The following is a 21,652-nucleotide window of genomic DNA, read 5'->3' as shown; positions in this document are numbered from 1 at the left end:
TTTCTATATTTATGGTCAAAGTAAAAAAAGCTGGTACCTAGTGATGTACCTGTATAGGTTCGTAATATACATATGTACATACGTATGTACATAAGTACACTACTTAATACATACTCTGCACGCATAGAACATCTACAAAGATATTTTATGAGCAAAAACTGGTGAATATATGTATGTTCATCATGTTGATCTGATCCTTAAAACGCTGAGACTATCCATAAGCGTGACATATTACATACGGTACTCCTCCCCTTATTTTAGAACAATGAGCAAATGCAATTAGTTGTACAAATCCCATTTTTTGTAGAAAATAAGACTGCATTCTTATTGTAAAATCCTGTTTAGTTTAAACCCAACTGAGGACACATTAATAGCACAGAGCAAAAATGACCCAACTTCATAAGTATTTCTTATTTGTGTTTTTTATTAATTTATCACACTCAGAAATATCAAGGGATACTAACCTCGTAAAGTTTGTATACTACGGGTAACTTTGCGGCTTACATTTTACATTTTACATCTTATGTAGTACACACAAATAATATAAAATTGCTATTATGTACTGGTATAAATATGCATATGCAATATGCATAATATTTATTACATCAATAGGTCCGGTTTTGGGAGAAATGAGTCTGGCACCGAAATTGATATGACATCAAACTCGAAACCAAGTCTTATTCGAGACAATGCCAAAACCACCTTTGTCATCGATGGATTTCTCTCCCACGGTAACACACCAATGTCACAAACTATCAAGGATGGTAAGCATAAGTCTCATTTTTTACCATGTATGCACATATTTAAATCTTGTATGTGTTAGTACGTATAATACTAATATTTCCAGCCCTAGTTAAAACTCGACCCTCCGAAAATGTAATTGTGATTGACTGGGGGGCACTTTCTGGTTCCGGGAATCCCATCGTGGCCCTCAACTTGCTTCGAACTTCGCAAACCTACTTGTTCGTACTTGGCAATGTGGGTCCAGTGGGACGGAAGGTGGCTGAATTTGTCAACTATCTGGCAAAAGTCGCTTCCATTGAACCGTCTCAGATGCATGTGATAGGTCACAGCCTTGGTGCTCATATCGCTGGCGCGGTGGGGTTCTGGGCTACCAGCGATTTCGGAAAAAATATGACATTGGGAAGAATAACCGGATTGGATCCTGCGGGTGTGTAAATAATATTTTGACTCTCAATTCGTTGAATTACTTTTGCTGACACTGAGGATTATCAGGTCCATTTTTTAGCGGTGGGCTTAACATGGATAGACGACTGTCTAAAGGGGACGCCACATTTGTAGACATTTACCATACAAATAGAAACGGGTTGGGTGACAGTGATCATAGATTAGGAGACGTGGACGTTTACGTTAATGGGGGAGATAATCAACCTGGTTGTGGAAATGTTGAAAAGAAAGGTGCATTTCTTTGCTCCGAATTTTATAATATTTGATTAGTATTAATTATTTACTGTGGATGACGAATGTTAGAAATTTGCTCTCATTCCTACTCCTGGAAATTGTACGCTGCCACATTCTACCGAGACATAAAGGCTTGTCCGTGCATGGGATTGGTCTGTCAGTGCAGGGCAAACTGCAGGATAAGCTGCCCCGATTCTATACCAATTGGGGTCAATATTCCAACAGGGTATGAATATTAAAAAATAACATTACTGACATATATCGACTTTGTCGTAATTTTTAAATACTTCTAGATCTCGAGGAGCATACCATGTCGTCGAGAAGGATACATTTCAATGAACATTGTAGTTCGTTACTTGTACAAATAGGTAGGTTGCGAGTTTACGGGTTCTCACGTCAACGCTAACGTAAACGTAAAATTTGGCGTTAACGTTTACGTTTACGGGATGCACGAATTTCGTGTGTGCGAATTAACGTGAACGTAAACCTGTGCGCTAAATTTGAATTTAATTCCAATGGTTTGTTTACATTCTTCATGCAATATTTGCTCATTATAATTAATTAATTTATCTGATTATAAACTAGCTTGAAATACCAGTGTTTTCAAAACAAATAATAAAGTTACTGTCGGTATTGACCGACTTCGAAATAGAAGACATTCTTCGTTCAAATAATTTAAATTAATCAATTAAAAGAATTACAATTTTTAAATTAAACTCCATGGTGTACGAGTTCTTTTTCCTAAACTTTGGATTTTACAAAAATAAGTTTGAAACTTATATGCACCCTTAAACTTCGGGGTACGATTGCTTGTCAGCGAGGACACTTCGTGCATTACTCTGAGGATTGCATATCCCAGCAGGTAAGGGGACCATATTTTATCAATCTAGAGCAAATCAGTTAATTAGTTCACTAAATCAGTTAATTAGTTCACTAAATCAGTTAATTAGTTCACTAAATCAGTTAATTAGTTCACTAAATCAGTTAATTAGTTCACTAAATCAGTTAATTAGTTCACTAAATCAGTTAATTATTTCATTCACAGATTTGTGGACTTGATGTTACTTTTTCTTCTTGCTCATTGCAGTCACGGATTTTTCACGGCAACCAAACTTCGGATACTTTTGTGAAGCAATTCCAGATCATGAGTATTTACATTTTCCATGAAATTGTGTGTATAAGAAATCTAGGCCATGTACTAAACCTTTATTCTTGTAATGTATAAACAATAAATTTACTTGTTTCTAATTAAATCAAGTGAATCATTTGAAATGATGCTTTTGCTATTGCAGCTCTTTATTTTGTGCAATATAATTCACTTTCCATACTTCCTTTCCTCCATCCAAGCTTGACGTTGTTTTAATAAATAGTACTATAATAAATTACATAATTACTAATTAATTTCTTAATTTGCAACTTGCTACAAAAGCAACAGAAGATTTATTTAGTTAGTTTAACTTAAAGCCTCCTCATTTTTTAATCCTGTCATGAGAAATTATCAGTTTGCTTCTTGTTTTAATGCTTCAAAATTAATTATATAGCACTTCAATTAAGCATAAACATATATTTAATGCATTTATCAATAATTAACGCAAAAAATACATGTCTGTTGTTCATTTTTCTTAAATTTGCATGGTGAAAAACCTTTACGTAAATCTACATAAAACGCACGCTAAATGAACTGATTTAACGTCCAAAATAACGTGAACGTAAAGAAATGTCACGTAAACCTTAAATGGGCGCCGCCGAAAATTGCCGGGAAGCAAAATTTAACGTTTACGGGAGAAATTTCTCACGTTCACGTAAACTCGCAACCTACCTAATATTACTTACATAAATTTACCAGTCATAATTTTATGAAAAGTTCAATAAATCATAAGAAGTAATGAGAAAGTTATGTATTAATGACCAAACTCAGCCATTATTAAACCGAATTAATTCTCTAGCGCCGTATGTGTACATTTTGTGTACCTCACAATGGGGCCAATCTCATCAGCGGCATTTATAACTCCACCCACACCCAAATTTTCCACGTTAACATCCGCAGAGTTGACGCGCTCGTTTATTAATTAATATTCAGCTTTAAGATGATGCTTTGAGCTAGCATGAACCGCTTCTATTTAATTTAAGATTACTTAACCTCTTTCGGACTACTAATTTTTAAATAAAATTTCCCTTCGGTACGATTTAAAAAATAATAATTATACCTGATAGCAACCAATTAAAATTTCCTACCACTTTGCAAAACTCGAGTTTTTGACGAAAAACACGAAAAGTCCACTTTTTAACATTGGTCGGTATAGGGAAAATTCCAAAATTTTGGGTGAAAAATATCGAAAAAAAATCCACTTTTCACCATCGAATTTTCCAGAAAATACGGAAGAAATATTCTTTTTTTAAAGAAATTTTGGTGTCAAGGAAATTTCTGCAGTACACACATTTGTGTATTTCGTCGTCAACGGAAAAATATAATACTACACAAATGTGTGTACTTCGTCGTTACGAGGTTAATGTTTTGTTCACAAAATGCTAATAAATGTCAAGGACGTTTGTATCTGAATCTCCATAAATATTTTTGATAAATATCCTCTGATGCCGAGGAAATTAATTCAATACTTTTGATAAAGAAACAAAGCTTGATAAGTATATACAATTTTATTTAATATTTAAATATCATGGGAAAATTTATGTATTTTATCCAAAATAGGATATTCTAAATATGCCTACATTATTGAAAATAATACTGATTAATACTGCAGTTGAGACTATAAATAATTGCAGCTTGCCGATTTCCACTAACTACATAGATCCAACCTCAGTCTACCCTCCCATTATCATTAAAGAAACCGTATCGATATCCTGCATAGTAAAATTTTCGGCAAAATCGATCCACCATAATTCGGAGATCTAAAAAATAAAACACTTATTTGGTTGATCTTATTGTAATTAATTAGTTTTATAAAAAGGAAAGAAAACGTACTCAAGTCGAAGCGTCGTGCACAGTGGAACTGACACCGATTTTTATACCGGATGCCATTCGAAGCACACACTGAAGCATTTTCTTCGTCCACACAGTCACAAGTCATCCGTTGTGCGTTTCGAGAGTCTTGGTACGGAATTGGAATGTCCTGCAAATAAGTAATTTTTTAAGACTAATTTTTCATGGTAAAATAAAACAGATAAAAATATAAAGCATAAATAATCTTTTAGCACACCCTGTTTCTGTAACTGTTGAGACGCACAGCACTCCACTCGGATCGAGTCTCATGAACTATCACTGCCAAATAAATTAGGCCGATCCACCAAACTTTTGAGAGATTTGCAAAATTTGTGGGGCGCATTTTAAATCTGAAATTGTACAATTTTGGTATTATTTTAATCGTGAAAGATGCGATAAGACTAAAATATTTTTTGCCATAATTGTTCCAAGAATCAATAAACTTGTTGGCTCCTAACGTCATCATTTTGTCATTACGTCACTTTGAAATTTTCCTATAGTGAAGAATACTATAAATCTGTAATCCTATCTAATTATAACTAATAGCCCATCGAGTTTTATAGTTTAGGAAGAACAAATTGGCTATGAATAGAACTTTTATGGAATACAATTTAATTTGCAAACCTATTTAGTACATCAAATTTGTATACGTATGTATGGTTCGCACGTCATGTAAATCATTTCATACATACGTGGCTAATGTTGTAAATGGTCACGTTTCATAAATTGAAACGGGAGATAATTAAGTAATTGAGATAGATTAGATATGTATTTGCAATGATTCGCACTACTTTATACTAAATAACATCCTTCACCAGTGTCAATGACAGTATGACGGCAAATTGTACTCCAAAAAATGTGCCTAAATAATTAAATACTTATTAGGGAGTTTGCATGTATACTTCCGTAAATAATTTCCGTGACGTAGCAACGTGATTCCGTAGCTTTTCACGGAAATTTTTCACGTCTTCACGTTGCGGAGGGCGACAGTTTGCATAAAAACACGCAACGTGACCCGTAGTAAGACATCCGTAATTTTTCACGTATTTACGATGTTTTCTCTGTCGCTACGTTTAAAAATCAACGTGAAAAACTAATTTTCACGGACGTTCTACGGACTCAACCATTTCTACAAAATTGGTTCAAATAATAGCGTAAATACATATACAAAATAATTCCTTAACCTTAAACAAATATTTTAACAGCTTTCTTTCGAATGTTTTAATATGTTAGGAGCAATACTATCACAATTAAGAATAATAATTTGACTTTATCTCCTCACTATTTGCATAATTAGTTATTTATTGCTTGAATTTACTTACAATGAGGAGGTGTTACGTGTTTATTTCCGATTTTGACAGGAGTAATTTTAAATTGTCACTCTCAGAAATATGCCGACCCATATTTATGCGTTTTTTTAGAATGCGCATGTTTTCGCCCGTAGCGGAATTTAAAAAAATTGGCGAAAATAAGAATTTCTCAAAACGCTGTCACTTTCGAATTTTAACCCGATTTCAAAAATTATACACAGTTTGTGCTCAGAATTAGTCTGAAATTATAAAAAACCCATTTAAAAAACTTATAATTTTCAAAAAATTAACGGTTTTGCGTTTTAAAAAAACTTAGAAATAGCATGAAAATATTTAAAATTTTATAAAATGAATTTTTATAGTACTTCTTATCAAAAATTATGTTTGTTCAATTTCGAAAAGTGGCAGCGTTTTGAAAAATTCTGATTTTTTCAAATTCTGTAACTGGCGTAAACATTCGCATTTTGGAAAACCCCTGGATAAATTGGCGATAACCACCTCACACCTCCTCAGTGTTAGATTGACTAACAATGGAGGTCTCCTAACGCACCTATTCTTACAGATTTCTAACAAAGTATCAATCGATCAAAAATTTAACTAGTATGAAATTTGCAATATTTGCATCCGAAACGGACAAAACGGAGAGTAAAATCGGTGCATTTTGCAGATGAATTTATTAATATTAATTAAGATAAACTAATCCAAGGACTTTGGTTAACGATTTTATAATTGGCATTAATTAGTAATTAGAAAGATGTGGAAGAAGGACTGAAATTGTTGAAATTAATTAGTTAACTAATTTTCTAAATGCAACTCGGATTTGGTGAAATACAATCTTTAAAAAAAGCTTAAAAATGAAAAGTGTGGGGTGCAAAGTGTCTGGTGCAACCGCCCCCAGGTTGCTTATCTCCGTCAAGTTAATGCTGGGAAGGGTTTTGAAATTTAAACAAAAACTTTTGTTGATAATTCTAAAATAATTCACAACTAAAAATTGTAAAGTAAAAATTGGAAGAATAGAAAACATAATTACGTATTTATTTATTTGTGGAATTGCAAACTATAATTCCGTAACCGTGCAACGTATAAAAAAGATGCATTTTTACGTTACGGTTTACGACACGGACGTCAATTTGCAAACTGTCACAACGCAACGTCGACGTAGTTTCAAAATCTACGGTTCTACGTCACGTTCAGGGTCCACGGAAACATTCATGCAAACTCCCTATTTATACATACGTTTAGCGTAAAAGGTTGCAATTTCTGGTGTATGTATTGTATAGATCTACTTATTTATGAGATGAATCAAATCCTACATACGTTTAGTTTGGGTAGACTTGAAGTGATAGAATTGTGGGTCACAGAATAAAGTAGTGAAGTATTTAGTAAAGACCTAGCGAAATTCGGAGCTAAGTATGGACCAGCAGAGGTCTGAATTACATCGCTGTTTTAGATCAATTCACGAAGAAGCTCTTTTAGCTCCTTCTTTTATACCAAATTCAAACGATACACAGACACAGGAAAAGTACTTGGACAAAACGTGGGAGGAACAATGTTACAAATAGATCAAATGTCCTCGTTATCTCGTCCTGACACCAAAAAAGCCAACAAGATTTCAAAAATAGCTCTGTTCCCACATCCTTGACAAAATGTGAAGTCCATAAATAGCTCAGCCGGAATTTGCAAAACAATCATAATTGACATTATTGACTGGACACTTTAAAATATTAGTACGCCTTGGGAAATTCATTAACAATGCTCAGCCCAAATTAAATATATATGTTCAACACTACACCCACCACTTGACTTTTACTAGAAATGTGTCTATGTTTGTATTCGTACATACATATATGAATATTATACATGTGCATGATTGGGTCATGTGGTTCACTAATTAATTTCCGAATTAATTTCTGCAATTTATTGAATTAAAAATATAACTATTGTATCTATCACAATATGGTCAATAACTTGTAACTTATTACTTTATTTTCAACGCTGTACATTAGGCACAAATTGGACGACTCATTTTAACATATTTTTACTCATTTGTTCAAAATAAGCTCTACATGTCCACTAAAATCTACATATAATCTAGATTATGCAATTTTCACACGAATAAATTTCTAGTTCTCATTTAATTTAAATACGCAATTTCCAATTAAAAAATGCAACGGTTGACTATTTCACATCTGGTTTTAGTAGTATTGCCGACTTCCTCGGGTTGTACTCCAGTAATCATTCCTGTTCATGGAACTTCCGCAGTCACCAGTCCCAACGATTCGGAGACCTTAACAAAATATGAGAGGCGTCTACTTTATCATAATTCGCCTCATAATAAATAAAATTGGCATATACACGATTTCTCCTAACTTACGCGACACTCTCCTCTTGGCACACTCGAATTTGCAACTATTTTTATAAGTAATTCCGTTGGATGCATATTGCATGCACCCGAACTTACATAATATTGTGATATTTCAGGGCTCCAGTTCAAAGGAAATTTGACGATTATTTCAAAGATGCTATTATTTTTGACCTCATGACCTTGAGATCGAGGTCAAGGGTCAAAGACACATAATTGTCATGGGATGAGGGATCATTTTAAAGGAAACTTGGATCGCTCTGACGCTACTTTTTTATATTCGTTTGGAGGGTTTATTAAAAATTAGCATTACTTAACAACAAAAAATAACTTTTTACAGACCGACGGTAATTTATTTACCAACCTCTCGACACTTTTTTAAGGCGTATTTCCAATCCCCAGTCTGCAATTGTCTCTGTATTAGCCTCACCGTTTCGTTTATCATCCTTGCATCAAATACTGATATGAAACATCCGTAGCAAAGTGTCTGACACATCTCCATGACGACCAGTAAACACATCAGGTATCGAAAGCAAAAGAGCAGAATGTGGTACAACAATTTATTTCGTATGACGAATGCAGCCAACTTCAATAAATTTCTCAGGTCTATTATCTTACATCTAGCTCAAGATTACAGCGATAAAAGCCAAGGTTAAGGATTATGGATATGGAAGACAGTAAATAACATTACTGAGAATGAAAATTTGAGAAATGACAAGCCCCAATTAGATTATTAGGTCACTTTCTACAAAGAATTTGTCCCAACTTTATCAATTCTGCAAGTCCGTATGACCTCAATATTTTATCACATGTAAAACAGAATTTGCTTGAATAAATCCCAATTCTTATTGCTGATTTTAAATTCCATTTGTTGAAATAATTTTCAATAAAATACCGCGTAAATAAATTATTATTTTGTCTTTCAATTAGCACCCAATTATCAGTGTGAATGAAACAAAGAGAAATGAAACATGGAACAGTAGAAAAAAATGTGACGCGATTATTTACGACCATCCCTCCAATTCAAACATGTGACAAATAGCATGACAAACACGAGACTAAAAACTGACCCACATGCTGGAAGGAGGGAAATAAAAGATGAGTTTAGAAACAAGTCACAACATGTCTAAAGAACCAGCACACATTACTTGCACCGGTGCAAACTTGACAAATCGTGTAACAAAAATGCGAGTAATTCATACTCCCCCGCATAATCTCCAAATCAATCAGTCGTCAGCTAGAAGTGCGTGTGAAAGCAGCAAATTATTTGTTCCTGTGCAATTGAATTTTTCAACAACAAAAAATCAAACCAAAGGCCTTTCTTAAGGCCACACCCCCCCATTCCACCATGTCTAAAAGGGTCCCCCCTGTTAAGTCGATGGACAAAGTGGGATTTGGTCCTCTGGATAAATTTATTCAGAAAAGACCACGGTCATCAACTCCTGGGTAAGTTAATTATATTTAACCGGTCAAAATATTAGTATTTTCATTCCAGTTCTAACAGTTTATTATTTTCAGTTTTGATCAATCAGAAAACCACGAAAAGGGGAAGGAGAATGCTGCGCCTCGTGTTGTTTTGACCGGTCAAACTGCTGTCAATATGTAAGGAAATATTTGTTTACTTATTATTTTTCTTATATATTCTTGTACTTTAGTGGATAACTTGATTGTTGCTCTCTTGTTGAATCTTAATAATAGTTTTGTGGATTCTAGTGCCAGGGGAGATGATCAGTCCTTACGCCCGGCCATGCCAAAACCATGTACTTCGTCCTCGATGATGACAGCTGTTCAAAGCGCAGTAAATATTATATTATTTACTTTACTGTTTACAAATCTACTTATCTATATCGCGTGCTAATCCATTTTATCCTAGGTCGAACAGAGTGGACTGGACGATTCGGGTGTTATAGATTTGTAAGAAACGTTTATTAAATTATTGTCATTTTTGTCTGCACCGGTGCAACGATTGATGACATTGGATTAACTTCAATTATTTCAATGTAATTTGTTGATTTACAGAACGTTTAGTGATGATGAAGAGACTGATCACGATGTAGCGACATTGGAGAATACGGACGAGGTCAGCCCCCAACCCGGCCCTTCACGCGGAATCCCAGTTCCTCATTACCGATACGGAGATGTGAGCACGTTTAATTGTTTGATATTGTTGTTTGGCTTTTAGACTCGATTTGAACCGGTTCAATGTTTTTACAGTTGTCGGACAATGTATACCAACAGTTCCACCGCGAAGTTTTACTGGATAGGCTTGACGAGGTGATGAAGATGAAGGTTCCGGTGCGCAATGAGACCAAAAGATTGGAATTGGAAAATGCCGCAGATTGGGGGCAGCAACGTCGAAAAGATAAACTAGTTGTTCAATTCGACACAAAAATTCCCGGTATGTGTGATATTGTTACATAATAATTATGCATCTATAAAGTTAATTTGGATTTATTTATGTATAGGCTCATCCATCAAGGGATACTATATCCTGAAAGCTGATGGAAAGAGAAACAATCTATTTTCATATTATAAGCGGACTTTTAAAGATGGGATATCTCAGTCTCACCGAGAAAGGAATATGGCGTATAAAGATCCAGACCATCCGCTGTATGACACCATCAAGTCGAGCAAGTCGAGTTCGAATGACAAACGCCTCCCCTTGGACATCGTTTACATCGCCACATTATTCGCCAAGGAACATGTGAAAATGAGTTTAATTGACATAATGAAGAAAGAATTAGGACCAGTCCTAGAAGATGAAACTCTTTTCCGGCTGCTGTATTACATTGGGATTTGCGGTGGTCATCGTGGTTTTTTTTCAATGAGGGACACTCACTTTACTGCAGCCTTAAGGCCCAGCCATATTTACATCCGTACTGTTGGGAGCCCAAATCCGCTGGCTTGTATGCAGAACAAAGTCATTTTGTGCGACTCCACTGCGACAAAACAAAGTGTTGAAGGATTTTTGATGGTGAGTAGTGTATTGTCATACATATTTATGCTTATTTTGACCGGTCAAAAGAAAACAAATGTTCTTTTTCAATCCTAGGCCTACGCGAGAAAGACGAATGAATTACTTGGCTATGAACGGTACATTGACACAGAGACGGCTTCTCCCGAGTTTGAGTACATAAAAAAGGCCATGAAATACGCAGAAGACAAAGTTCCCCTCTTCCGTATTGTAGAAAAAGGGGACCGGTCCCATCCTCCCCTTTGGGCCACCATGGAACAAGCAACCACTCTTCCTTACACCATCACTGAGGACGAGCTCATTCTCCGCTTTGACCCAGATAGGCCAGAGGTCAAGAGACACTACAAAAGCTTCCAGAATATGGCTGACCTTATCAGAGAAGTTGGGGACCCCCCAGACAGCTACTTTTACACCAACGACAAATCCCGAAATGAATTCAAAGAAGAATTTGACAAGATCAAAGCAGCTCGTGAAGACAAACAAGTCTAAATAAGTATTTGTTTATATTTACCATTTAACACACGTTCTAATTTACAGAAACAAAGTCAGTCAGTAGGTTCATTGACTGGTAAAATGATAGCTGTAAATCATTGAACGTACATATTATTTTTTAACTGATGAAATAAATCACAAACATAAATCTAACCGATTCAGGCCTGAAACTCGTAATTAATTAACTTGTAGTTAAGTACATACATAATTCACAACTTTTTTTTACATACATTGCATACGCTTGGATTTGACCCTTTCTGCATATCCCAACCGATCCAACTTTGCACAATTAATGAAGCAGATGTGAAAGTAGAGCACGATATCAAAATATGTTATGCTCGCCTTTCCTTAAATAAATCTAAATTTTTCATTAACTCGGAACACGTAGTTAAGCAGATGAGAAAGTCGTTCATCGCAAAGCACAAATTATATGTAGGTATTTTCCCAAACCAAGGGATAAATGTGATCCATATGAAATATAAAAATATGCCTAAAATCGCTCCTTGCCTAAAAAATACTGAAGCTGTCTCTTCCCCACAGGCACAAGTCCTCGATTGATCTGAAACTTGCGTCCTGCGGGGTGTCGTCATAGGGATCAAGGTATACGATCGGGCAGTCGTAGTGGGTGTTGTCCTCCGTCTGGGTGGGGCAGTTGGTGGGGTTGGGTAAGTCATAGTGATTGAAGCAGCAGCATTAGTCTGACGGGATGGGATAAGTTTGTCCTAATTTAAAAAATAAATGACATGCACGGCTTTCAATTGATAAATGTAAGTATAAATGTATACATATTTTAAATTATATATTACCGAAATTCGATTTTTCACATTGCTCCATGTCCACTCAACCTCTTCTGATTCTGGAACTTGTATCAATACCAGTGCAGTAACAATAAGCACAAAGCTCAAAACTGGTGAAAATCTTAATTTCATTATGGGTAAAATATTTTCATAAATATAAAAAAGTCCCCTAGATAATTCGAGAAATATTTTTATCTAACCAGTACACATGTGTTGTGTGTGATTATAAAATGATTGCCAAGACTGCGTACATACATATCAGTAAACCTTATTACTTTCATAAGCGAGTCCCATATGTACGTATGTAAGAAACTTTAAGATGTACATATGAATAAAAAAAATGCGATTCAACTAAATTCAAGTACATGCAACCCTGGACTCGTTATGATGGACACAATCATATGTAACATTTTCTGTCGGCAAAGACAAACAGAGATGTCATAGTGAATTTGTATTTTGTATGCGGTACCATCATTGAGATATTTACATGTATAGTATATTTGCGAGCTTGGCGTATATATTTGCATATATATGTACATACGAATATGTATGTACTTCTTACATATTAAGTAGACCGGATTTGCAACGTTATAAATCTCACAATTCATGAGTTTAGGTCATCGTTTCAGGAATATTCATACTTCATCACTTTTATGCAAAAAATACCGACTACTAAGGTTATTCTACAAAGTATGTATGGTTCCTAACACATAAATACGAAGTTTTTCCAGCAATTATACAAATGTAGAATGCTTGACATTCGCATATTTAATAATTAGTTGGAAATATGTCGATAAATAATGAAATTATGACCCAAAACATGCATTTATTTGAAATGTATGGCAGTGCCCCATGCAAGGTTTGACATAACACAATCACACTTTGTAGCCCATAAAGTGGCTGATTAATCTAATTACTTAACAGGTCTAATTATCTGCATTCTTTTAGCCCTTATCGATTGCACGCCTTTTGTAAACAACACCCAATGTTCATGAGAAATCCACCTGCTACAAAACATTTAACGTCATATTAATCCTCCTAATTTTGTGAACGAGATACAAAATTTCCATCCAAACTTTTTTGCCAATAAATTCCACAGTACTTGATAATTCAAGAAACTGCAGCCAAAATGGCCAAGGATATCAAACCCATTTCAACAGCTTCCGTTGAATCCACTCTCATCTCATTAATGTCACTCGGGGCTCGGATATCTCAATGGGTCGGTTACTTCCCCTTGACCATCGTAAAAAGCAACCATGGCAACAAATTAGCTTTCTCATGGTTCAGCTTCCCAAATTTTGTATCTCTTTTCCTCGTACTTTATCAAATCTATTTAATGATTCACTGGACATATTTCGGCGAAAAGCTGCTCACCATGACCGGATTGGATAAGCCAACTGAGATAATCTCTTTCAAAATTTCTGGCGCACTCATTATTTTCCAAATCATTTTCAAACGAGTAATTCACCTCGTCGCGCAAAAACAAATGCTGCAACACTGGTCCGCCTTTGTTGCAGATTTATCCCAAATATCATACAGCGATCCGGACGAATCCTTCCTCATTAACACAGAACAGTGGGCGAGACATTGTCAAAAGTTCAGAAAAGTATTAAAAAATAGTTTCGAATTTTCTTTAGTTTTTGAGAAAAATTAACTTTTTCCAGGTTGCGGTATCTATGAGGCACACGGTATACGGTAGTATTCTGCTAATCCTCATCTTGGTACTTCACTTTCTGGTAGGATTTTGTATTTCGATGACTAGAAATGTGAACACCTCACTCTCAAGAATAGAATTTACCCTCCACGATAAAATCGTGGCGATAGTGGCAATAATTTCGTGGAACGTACTCGGCTCGCTCAACGTATTTCAGTCCATCTGGATCACTTTTCCAATTCAAGTGGTCAACGCGTGTTTGGAAATGGTTGAGGAAGAATTATCCAAATTTTGTCACGGAAATGAGGAAGTTGCATCACTACAGAATTTGTTCGTTATCGTGAAGAAAGTCGGCAGAGATGACCCTCCGCCACGAAAGGTACTACGAGTCTTGGACGAAAATAGGTTACGTCTCTGCCTCTTGAATTATCACAGAGTTGTCAAAATTCTAAGAAATTATGAAAAGTTGGCCTCGAATAGGATGGCGTTTGAAATAGTGTACAATTCCCTGCTGATCTTATGTTACCTATTTATCGGGATTATCTGGGGTGCAAATGGCGAGCTCAGTGCTGCCATGTCGCGAATAGTCCCCGTTGTTCTTTGCATTAAAATCATATATCACCTGGGGACGGAAGCAGGGAAACTGGAGACCAACCAAAAAGCTATTCTTCGAGTAGTGTGTCAAATTCAGCAGGATGAAATGAGTGAAGAGATGACGTGTAAGGTGACAAATCTGATTCACGAATTGAATGGCGATCCCTTGAGGATCGAACCGGGGTTATTCTTCACAATGAATAGGCGTTTGTTGACTTCGGTAAGACTTCAATCGATTAAATGTTTTATTTTAAGCAATTTGACTACAGTAACTCATAGAGCTCTTATCATTAAATGAATATATCATATTTATAGATTTTATCAGCCATACTTACTTTCCTCGTTGTTTTGGTACAATTTCGGGATGGTGAATAAATAAGGTAACGATGCATATGCACCATTGTTTCTTAATTGCATATGCACCATTGTTTCTTAATTGCATATGCATGTAAGTTTTCCGCTGGACATTATTTGTTTACATGAATACATCGATTAATTATATGTAATATTGGAAAGTATTTTATTATTTTTTAATTTGCACCAATTTTTGGAAGTTTCACATTAGTCATTAAGTTGTAAACCACCAATAATGTATAATAAAATGTTCAAATGTTCAAAAATACATTCCAAAATTTAGTCATTCTGCATATAAGAATCCAAGGGCATATATATTTTAGGATAAGTAAAGTGACATCATAAGTAATTAGTCCAATTACCTGCCAAAATACTACGACCTTTGTCACCTAAATAAAAACCCTGCCCTGTGTCAACCTAAACAATAATAAATTAATCTTTGCTTTAATTATTCATGGCAGGATGGAAAGGTGTCAGATCTTCAATAATAAATTAACCTTGCCTTCCGATTCGCGTCACGAACGGTGGAGCTTATCCTTCCCTTCAAACATTTTTCCATACTCCATGTTCATGTCCATTTCCATGTCCTTCAAACCCAATTTTCACCGCATAAAGTTCTTAGTACATGCGTAACAAAATTTTAAACGCCAATTTTTCCCCAAATGGAAGCTACAAATTCAATTCCATTGGTCGAATCTACCTTAATTTCTTTAATTTCATTGGGAACAAAGGTTTCTCAATGGATCGGATATTTCCCACTTTCCATCCTGAAGACCAAATCCACACAGAAATTCGTCTTCTGCTGGTGCAGTTTTCCCATCTTCTGCACCTTGGGGCTCGTTTGTTTCCAAACATTTTTGGTCATTGAATGGTACTACTTTCGAAACGATGTGTTGTCCATGACGCGGCTAGTCAGATCCACGGAAGTCTTGGCTTTCAACATTTCCGGAATTCTTCTCGTTTTCCAAACATTTTCCAAGCGATTGTTCAACATATTGTCGCCCAAGCTTGGGTTGGACCGTTGGACCGCATTTGTACAAAATGTGGCCCAAATTTCATCCAGTCATCCCAACTTTCTGATCAGCATCGACCCATCTTCGAAACACTGCAAAATATTCATTCGGGTAAAGAACTCTGTGAAGCACACAGTTCACAGCAGTCTCTTTTTAATATTTCTTCTCATTTCACAATTTCTGCTGGCGTATTATACTATGGAGGATGAAAGAGGAGCTGATCCAACCAAACCGAGATCACTTTTATCCCCAGAGCAACAGATAATTGGCATGCTTTCCCTTCTATCATGGAATATTCTTGGTGCGTTCAATGTTTTTCAGACATTGTGGGTTACATATCCGATCCAAGTTGTCAACGCGTTTTTGGAAGTGATAAATGCTGAACTTTGTGAATTTTCACAGGACCACGATACCCGTGGTGTCTTAGTCCATCCTAAACGTATCCTGATCAATGAAAATGTGATAGACGTGTGCATCCAAAATTATCACAGAATCATCAAAATTTTGAGATCTTACAATGAATTGTCGGCTAGTATAATATTGTTTGAAATTGTGTACAATTCTCTCCTTATTTTATTATATCTTTTCATTGGATTTACTTGGGGCGCGTGTGGCGAGATTGGGGCCGGAATTTCGCGAATTATTCCAATCTTACTGTGTCTAAAAATAATTTACCACTTGGGGACGGAGGCTGGAAACTTGGAAATCCACCAGAGGAAGATACTCCGCAGTGTATGTCACATTCCTCAGCATGACCTGAGCGACGGGGTAAAAGGCAGGTTGGCGACTTGGTTGCAGGAATTGTCTGGAGACGCGTTAAGAGTTGAACCAGGATTATACTTTACACTCAATAGGCGATTACTGACATCGGTGAGTAGAATAATTTCCATGTCAAGGAATTTAGTAAAAAAAATTACGGATGCATAAATTGTAGTATTTTATTAATGGTTTCCAGATAATGTCAGCAGTTTTAACTTTTTTGGTGATTCTGGTCCAATTTCGGGATGGGGAAGGGACTTTGTAAATTTGGGGAAAGTTACATAGTTTACATGCATGTCATGCTATTTATGAAAAAAATTGGAAGGGCTAAGCATAAATACCTGCTTACACGAATCTTAAGGTGATAAGGCATCTAATTATGTGATTTAATTTTTTAGTTTAATTACTAATTTATAATCTAAAAGTGCTAACATTACGGTTTAACATTGAACTTGCAGAAATGCGTTGTTATGCAAAGGATTTGATGGATTGAGTAGAAATAAATAAGTATGTAATAAATATGTACAGATGTAACTATGAAATAAATATATAAAGTAATATGTACATATAAGTAACGATGATGCGTTAACTAAAAGCCAGACACGATTTCTTTGATTACATTTATTTAAAAATTGCACCATAATTCTAAATTATTAGGATTTGCATGGAATTATTTTATACATTGATACATGCACAAATATCAGCAAATTACTAGGCTAACCTTACTTACGATAAAAAATACGTTTATTTAATCAAGTCTTTTTTTATAACGTTCAATAATTTAAAAAGCTCTCCAATAGGTCATAACTAGTTTCCATATCCAAGTGATTCGAAATGCATGCCGCAAGAGAATCATCTATTTCCAAGAGTTGGAGAGCTTGCGAAGTTGGAGGAGAACAATTTTCTTGAAAACTATAATTCAACAAATTCGTATATTGTAAATTAATTTGCATTTCTACGGTTTACTCAAACTAAAACATTTTACCTAATCGGGCCAATACCACAATGCGTGTCTCGTGACCAAGAAGTTTCCAAGTCTGTGGACAAAATATTATCAAGTCCCGTAGACAAACCAAGTCGAGTCATTTCAGGCTCATCATTATCGTCAGTGGTGTCAATGATAATCTTGATCTTCTTGTAAGGAATCACTGATTTACTTGTACTCGTTGGAAAACTAGTTGGATTATAATTTTCGAAAACATTGCTCTTCGGAATTGCAGGATAAATCCACTTCAGAGCGTCCAATTCCATGACCACTTTGGGTATTGGTGTCACTCTGAGTTGGTTCAAATTCATGGGATCCGTTGACACGACTACGATTTGATTTTTGACGACTAGTTTTGACGAGATGGAAATTGCACCTGGAACAGACTCGCTAAAGCGTAAAAGGAACATGCCAGGTTCACAGCGACTAAAAAGATATAGAAACACATTAACATAATTTCTCTAAATTATGCGCCATAGATAATACGCAGCTAACCTGAGTAGTCCCTCTGCTTTGTCCCGTTCAATGCATCCCATCAAATGTCCTTCCTCCCACATTTTTCTGATGTGGACATCTTTGGAAATAAGTCGTAATGTAGCATAAATCCAATCCCATAGTGAAAATTGTCTCTCAGGTAGCAAATCTTGGCAAAATTGTTTGCAACTAATCATCCCATTTCCTGCCGGGTCAAGGTTCGCCAAACGGAAGAGAAATTGCAAATCGTCGTCACTCAACTTTCGTCCCCCCATGCTGAGAAACTTGTTAGAAATTGCGTCTGCCAACTTGACCCATTCAATTTCGGATGGAACTTCAAAAGGAAGCCGTCCCATTTTGGCGAACGCATTGTCCCAAATAATTACTGCAAGTCCGGTTCTGTCCTGCGATATGTTGCTCTGGACGGACATGGGAAGGCTAATCGTACGAATCTAAAAAGCAAGACGTATGTAATTGCAAGACAAATATACTTATGTTTGGTCAATAAATTGAAATATTTACTGGTCTTACTTGTACATTGACACCCCTAAAGTGAACCACAGTCTCAAATAAAATACAATATTTCTCCTTCGTCACTAAATCTCCACCTCCTTGAACTCTCCCAACGATCGATTTCAGTTTCAAATTTGAAAATGTGGCACACAGCCTTCCAGAGTTATCTTCCTGTACAAACTGTGCTTCGTTGTTGAGTAATATCAATCCAGGAGTAATTGGACACGTCGGAGTCATAAAAAGCGACCTCGCTTGGGTCGAGCTTATCAATGTGGCTTTTACAGGCTGGGTAGGGATGATGTTGTTGTTTCTGAGCAATAATGTAAATTTAGGAGTTCTCTTCAATTTTTGTTGGGGTTTGATGAGCTGCATATGTCAAAAATGGATTTATTTATTCCTAATTAATTTTCAAAATTATTCAAAATCCGTATGAAATTTATGTACCTGCCACGGTTGAACTTCGACGATTGCCATATCATTTGCAACATTAGCTAGTAACCAACTGAGCCCTGTTAGCAAGTCTGACCCCCGAGAGTCTTGCCCGCCCACAATTCCAACAAACTTTTCAATCTGTGACCTTGTCGTCGAAATTAAATCGGCCAACATTTCAAATTCTTGTGTAATTTCCATTAAATTGGGGACAATTCCTTCCGTCCAGTTTGTGAGGACACCGTCTGCTTGACGCTGCTGGTGTAATTTCCATAGGTCAATCTTTAGTCTTGTACTGCTTCTCAGTTCGTATATGTTGCCCATTATACTTGCCACATTATCCAAGAAGTTTGATTTCGCCAGTGCAAACTAAAATAGTTTAGTTAATTTATAACTTAGGTATTTCCTTTTGAATTGAAAAACTTACTTCAAAAGAGTTGAAAAAATCGGGTATGTTTGACACAGCGAATATTAATTTGTTAAGTGATTGGCCGGCGTCTAAAATTTTCTGCTGGACAAAGACAAATCTCTCCATACTGATAAATTGTCCCAGGAATGATTATTAGTTGAAAATTTAAATTTTTTTCGATTGACAAACTAAAGGGTTACTAAATTTACTAATATCTTCTAAAAAATTTGAAGCGATTCATCTTTCGATCAATCGCTTACGATTTGAGTTGTTGTGTGGATGAGCTGATGACAATTGTTTGATTTGCCAGTGGTGTGCCTGCATAGTTTGTACGCTATATGATAATTCTGCATACATTCACATATTCATCTCTTTCATTCAGTATTCCAAATGCATCCATATATTTTAGCATTACATACGTCTTTGCTGTTCCTTCATTACATGGAGTAATTCCTTCTCGACAAATTATTTACTTGTTGACTATAGCACCACGAGATTACATAAATGTAGCATATGTACTGTGCATACATATATATATGCAGTTGTTTAAAATGACGTAGTTGAGGATGGACATGAAACTTGGATTTTATGGAGGAATCATTTATTAAGCCTTACTGAATATTTTACATCATAGATCTAAAATAGATCAGAACTAGCTTATCTTAGATCAACTAGAACTAGATTAACTTAGATCAACCGTACTGTAAATAAACACGGGTCATTAATAAATACTTATTACTAATAATAAAATTATAAATTATACATGACAAATATCTTCACTGCTTCTGTGAGTACAAAGTCTATGAACGAAGTACAAACACAAAGTTATCTTGCCGAACGTAATACTCCAAACAATTCGCGGAACTCGAGATTTTCGTAGAAAACTTGTGTATGCATATGATAATAGATGTTCCTCAATATTTTTTAAGCTACCAACGGTTATTTCAGTATGGGGTTGGATTGAAACATAGTATGAAACATAGTATGACATATGCACATGATCAACCTGTGTAGCTCTGTTCAGTCAGTATTAGTGAATACAAACGTTGGATAATGGTTTTGATGAACTTCCAGCACATTGTAAAAATAGAAATTACGATATTAGAATAATTCAAAATTCAATTGAAAAAATGAAAAGAGGTCACGAGGATTCCACTTTTTTACCAGGCTAATTTTTTATTTATTAAAATGCCAGGTCTGTCGATTTGTAGGTAAAATAAAACTAATAGCAATCTGCATGATTATTTACTATATTAGTAAAGCTTAACCGAATGACTCTTTTGAGTCATTCGGTGAAACTTTTGCAATGAAACTTGCAATGAAACAATGAAACTTTTGCACGAAAGTATAATTTTAATTTGATCATAATATTAGGTAGTTAAAGTGGACTGTCAAATTTTTTAGATCGTAGGAATTCGAAAAGACACGTGCGGATCAAAATATGAAATATATATAATCAATTTCAACAACTGGATGACCATAATATGCATATGGTTAAAAAACTGGGTGGTTTTATTTTTCATAGCAATGAATCATTTAATACTCATAACATACCATTATGTATTTATAAATCACGGACATTACAAGTATGTGGGTATACATGTACGGAAATGAACTGCATATGTTTTTGTAGAAGAGAGTTTAAAATTAATTTTTTTAATGAATGTGAACTCAATTTTGAGACGAGACTACATCGAAATCAAAATCGAATGCAGATGAGTGTTTTTCAATCTATGGCCCTTCGCTCTATATTTACGAATGCATTTGTGCAAAACGTGGCTGTGCCTCCAATGGCAAGGAAAACGGTAAAAATATCATAGTACGACTAAACAATAATGATACGAATAATAATAACAATAATACTTATAGATATAAAATAATTATTTTATTTTAAATGAATACTTACAACCTTTATTGCATAACGGACGGGTGGCATTGGCATTTCACCCAACTAACCTTACATCCGCAGACTTGTCATTTAAGCTGTTCGAAACTAATTATTTCCTCATTTGTTACAAATATCGATAGTTTTATCACAAAAAATTAATAAGTTTACACAAACCTTGGCCAACTTCGAAGTGCTCCGTTATCGATCTTGTATGCATTTCATGAT

At 35.4% G+C, this 21,652-nt stretch overlaps 4 protein-coding genes and 2 long non-coding RNA genes across 7 annotated transcripts; 3 read left to right on the top strand and 3 right to left on the bottom strand.

The window, feature by feature from the left end:
* The first annotated feature begins 219 nt into the window (after positions 1-219).
* LOC110863557 (endothelial lipase) lies at positions 220-2,675 on the top strand. 2 transcript variants are annotated; one of them, XR_004833810.1, is made up of 7 exons: positions 220-487; positions 613-764; positions 848-1,171; positions 1,237-1,419; positions 1,492-1,648; positions 1,716-2,284; positions 2,468-2,675. XR_004833810.1 is itself a non-coding variant. In XM_035846998.1 (7 exons), the coding sequence occupies exons 1-6, from the start codon at positions 387-389 to the stop codon at positions 1,759-1,761; spliced, it is 963 nt and encodes a 320-aa protein (XP_035702891.1). In that variant the 5' UTR covers positions 220-386; the 3' UTR covers positions 1,762-1,790; positions 2,468-2,675. The 2 variants fall into 2 exon arrangements, 1 of the variants encoding a protein (XP_035702891.1); XM_035846998.1 differs by having other exon boundaries at positions 1,716-1,790.
* Positions 2,676-4,058: 1,383 nt separating this feature from the next.
* LOC118436918 lies at positions 4,059-7,455 on the bottom strand. The gene is made up of 4 exons (XR_004835776.1): positions 7,048-7,455; positions 4,638-4,770; positions 4,403-4,550; positions 4,059-4,329 (listed from the first exon to the last, which is right to left on the bottom strand). It is a non-coding gene; the product is annotated as an uncharacterized LOC118436918 (long non-coding RNA).
* Positions 7,456-9,222: 1,767 nt separating this feature from the next.
* Positions 9,223-11,500, top strand: LOC110842008. The gene is made up of 9 exons (XM_035855197.1): positions 9,223-9,538; positions 9,611-9,694; positions 9,806-9,890; positions 9,966-10,006; positions 10,112-10,232; positions 10,307-10,490; positions 10,558-11,066; positions 11,145-11,396; positions 11,444-11,500. The coding sequence occupies exons 1-9, from the start codon at positions 9,441-9,443 to the stop codon at positions 11,498-11,500; spliced, it is 1,431 nt and encodes a 476-aa protein (XP_035711090.1). The 5' UTR covers positions 9,223-9,440.
* A 33-nt stretch (positions 11,501-11,533) lies between these two features.
* Positions 11,534-12,731, bottom strand: LOC110842009. The gene is made up of 2 exons (XR_004835775.1): positions 12,365-12,731; positions 11,534-12,280 (listed from the first exon to the last, which is right to left on the bottom strand). It is a non-coding gene; the product is annotated as an uncharacterized LOC110842009 (long non-coding RNA).
* A 1,284-nt stretch (positions 12,732-14,015) lies between these two features.
* Positions 14,016-15,086, top strand: LOC118434026. Its single transcript, XM_035846678.1, has 2 exons — positions 14,016-14,823; positions 14,919-15,086. The coding sequence occupies exons 1-2, from the start codon at positions 14,032-14,034 to the stop codon at positions 14,976-14,978; spliced, it is 852 nt and encodes a 283-aa protein (XP_035702571.1). The 5' UTR covers positions 14,016-14,031; the 3' UTR covers positions 14,979-15,086.
* A 2,244-nt stretch (positions 15,087-17,330) lies between these two features.
* LOC110856878 (signal transducer and transcription activator) lies at positions 17,331-19,849 on the bottom strand. Its single transcript, XM_022105466.2, has 6 exons — positions 19,558-19,849; positions 19,146-19,499; positions 18,720-19,067; positions 18,210-18,640; positions 17,715-18,140; positions 17,331-17,641 (listed from the first exon to the last, which is right to left on the bottom strand). Exons 1-6 carry the CDS (start codon positions 19,663-19,665, stop codon positions 17,503-17,505), a joined length of 1,806 nt encoding a protein of 601 aa, XP_021961158.1. The 5' UTR covers positions 19,666-19,849; the 3' UTR covers positions 17,331-17,502.
* Positions 19,850-21,652: the final 1,803 nt, after the last annotated feature.

The sequence above is a fragment of the Folsomia candida genome, unplaced genomic scaffold, assembly GCF_002217175.1.
Source record: "Folsomia candida strain VU population unplaced genomic scaffold, ASM221717v1 Fcan01_Sc001, whole genome shotgun sequence".
Lineage (NCBI taxonomy): Eukaryota > Metazoa > Arthropoda > Collembola > Entomobryomorpha > Isotomidae > Folsomia > Folsomia candida.
Note: the sequence above shows the minus strand (reverse complement) of the source record. Positions and strands in the feature narration are given on the sequence as shown.

What these genes read in the sequence shown, in the direction of transcription:
- LOC110856878 (XM_022105466.2), bottom strand. Translation starts at nt 19,665, where the DNA reads ATGGAGAGATTTGTCTTTGTCCAGCAGAAAATTTTAGACGCCGGCCAA. An exon ending in ATTTTTTCAACTCTTTTGAA is followed by an intron (nt 19,500 to 19,557) that starts GTAAGTTTTTCA and finishes AAACTATTTTAG; the next exon opens with TTTGCACTGGCGAAATCAAA. An exon ending in TTAGGGGTGTCAATGTACAA is followed by an intron (nt 18,641 to 18,719) that starts GTAAGACCAGTA and finishes CTTGCTTTTTAG; the next exon opens with ATTCGTACGATTAGCCTTCC.
- LOC118434026 (XM_035846678.1), top strand. Translation starts at nt 14,032, where the DNA reads ATGAGGCACACGGTATACGGTAGTATTCTGCTAATCCTCATCTTGGTA. An exon ending in ATAGGCGTTTGTTGACTTCG is followed by an intron (nt 14,824 to 14,918) that starts GTAAGACTTCAA and finishes TCATATTTATAG; the next exon opens with ATTTTATCAGCCATACTTAC.
- LOC110863557 (XM_035846998.1), top strand. Translation starts at nt 387, where the DNA reads ATGACCCAACTTCATAAGTATTTCTTATTTGTGTTTTTTATTAATTTA. An exon ending in GTAAAGTTTGTATACTACGG is followed by an intron (nt 488 to 612) that starts GTAACTTTGCGG and finishes TTACATCAATAG; the next exon opens with GTCCGGTTTTGGGAGAAATG. An exon ending in GGGGTCAATATTCCAACAGG is followed by an intron (nt 1,649 to 1,715) that starts GTATGAATATTA and finishes AAATACTTCTAG; the next exon opens with ATCTCGAGGAGCATACCATG.
- LOC110842008 (XM_035855197.1), top strand. Translation starts at nt 9,441, where the DNA reads ATGTCTAAAAGGGTCCCCCCTGTTAAGTCGATGGACAAAGTGGGATTT. An exon ending in TGACAGCTGTTCAAAGCGCA is followed by an intron (nt 9,891 to 9,965) that starts GTAAATATTATA and finishes ATTTTATCCTAG; the next exon opens with GTCGAACAGAGTGGACTGGA. An exon ending in TTGACCCAGATAGGCCAGAG is followed by an intron (nt 11,397 to 11,443) that starts GTCAAGAGACAC and finishes TGACCTTATCAG; the next exon opens with AGAAGTTGGGGACCCCCCAG.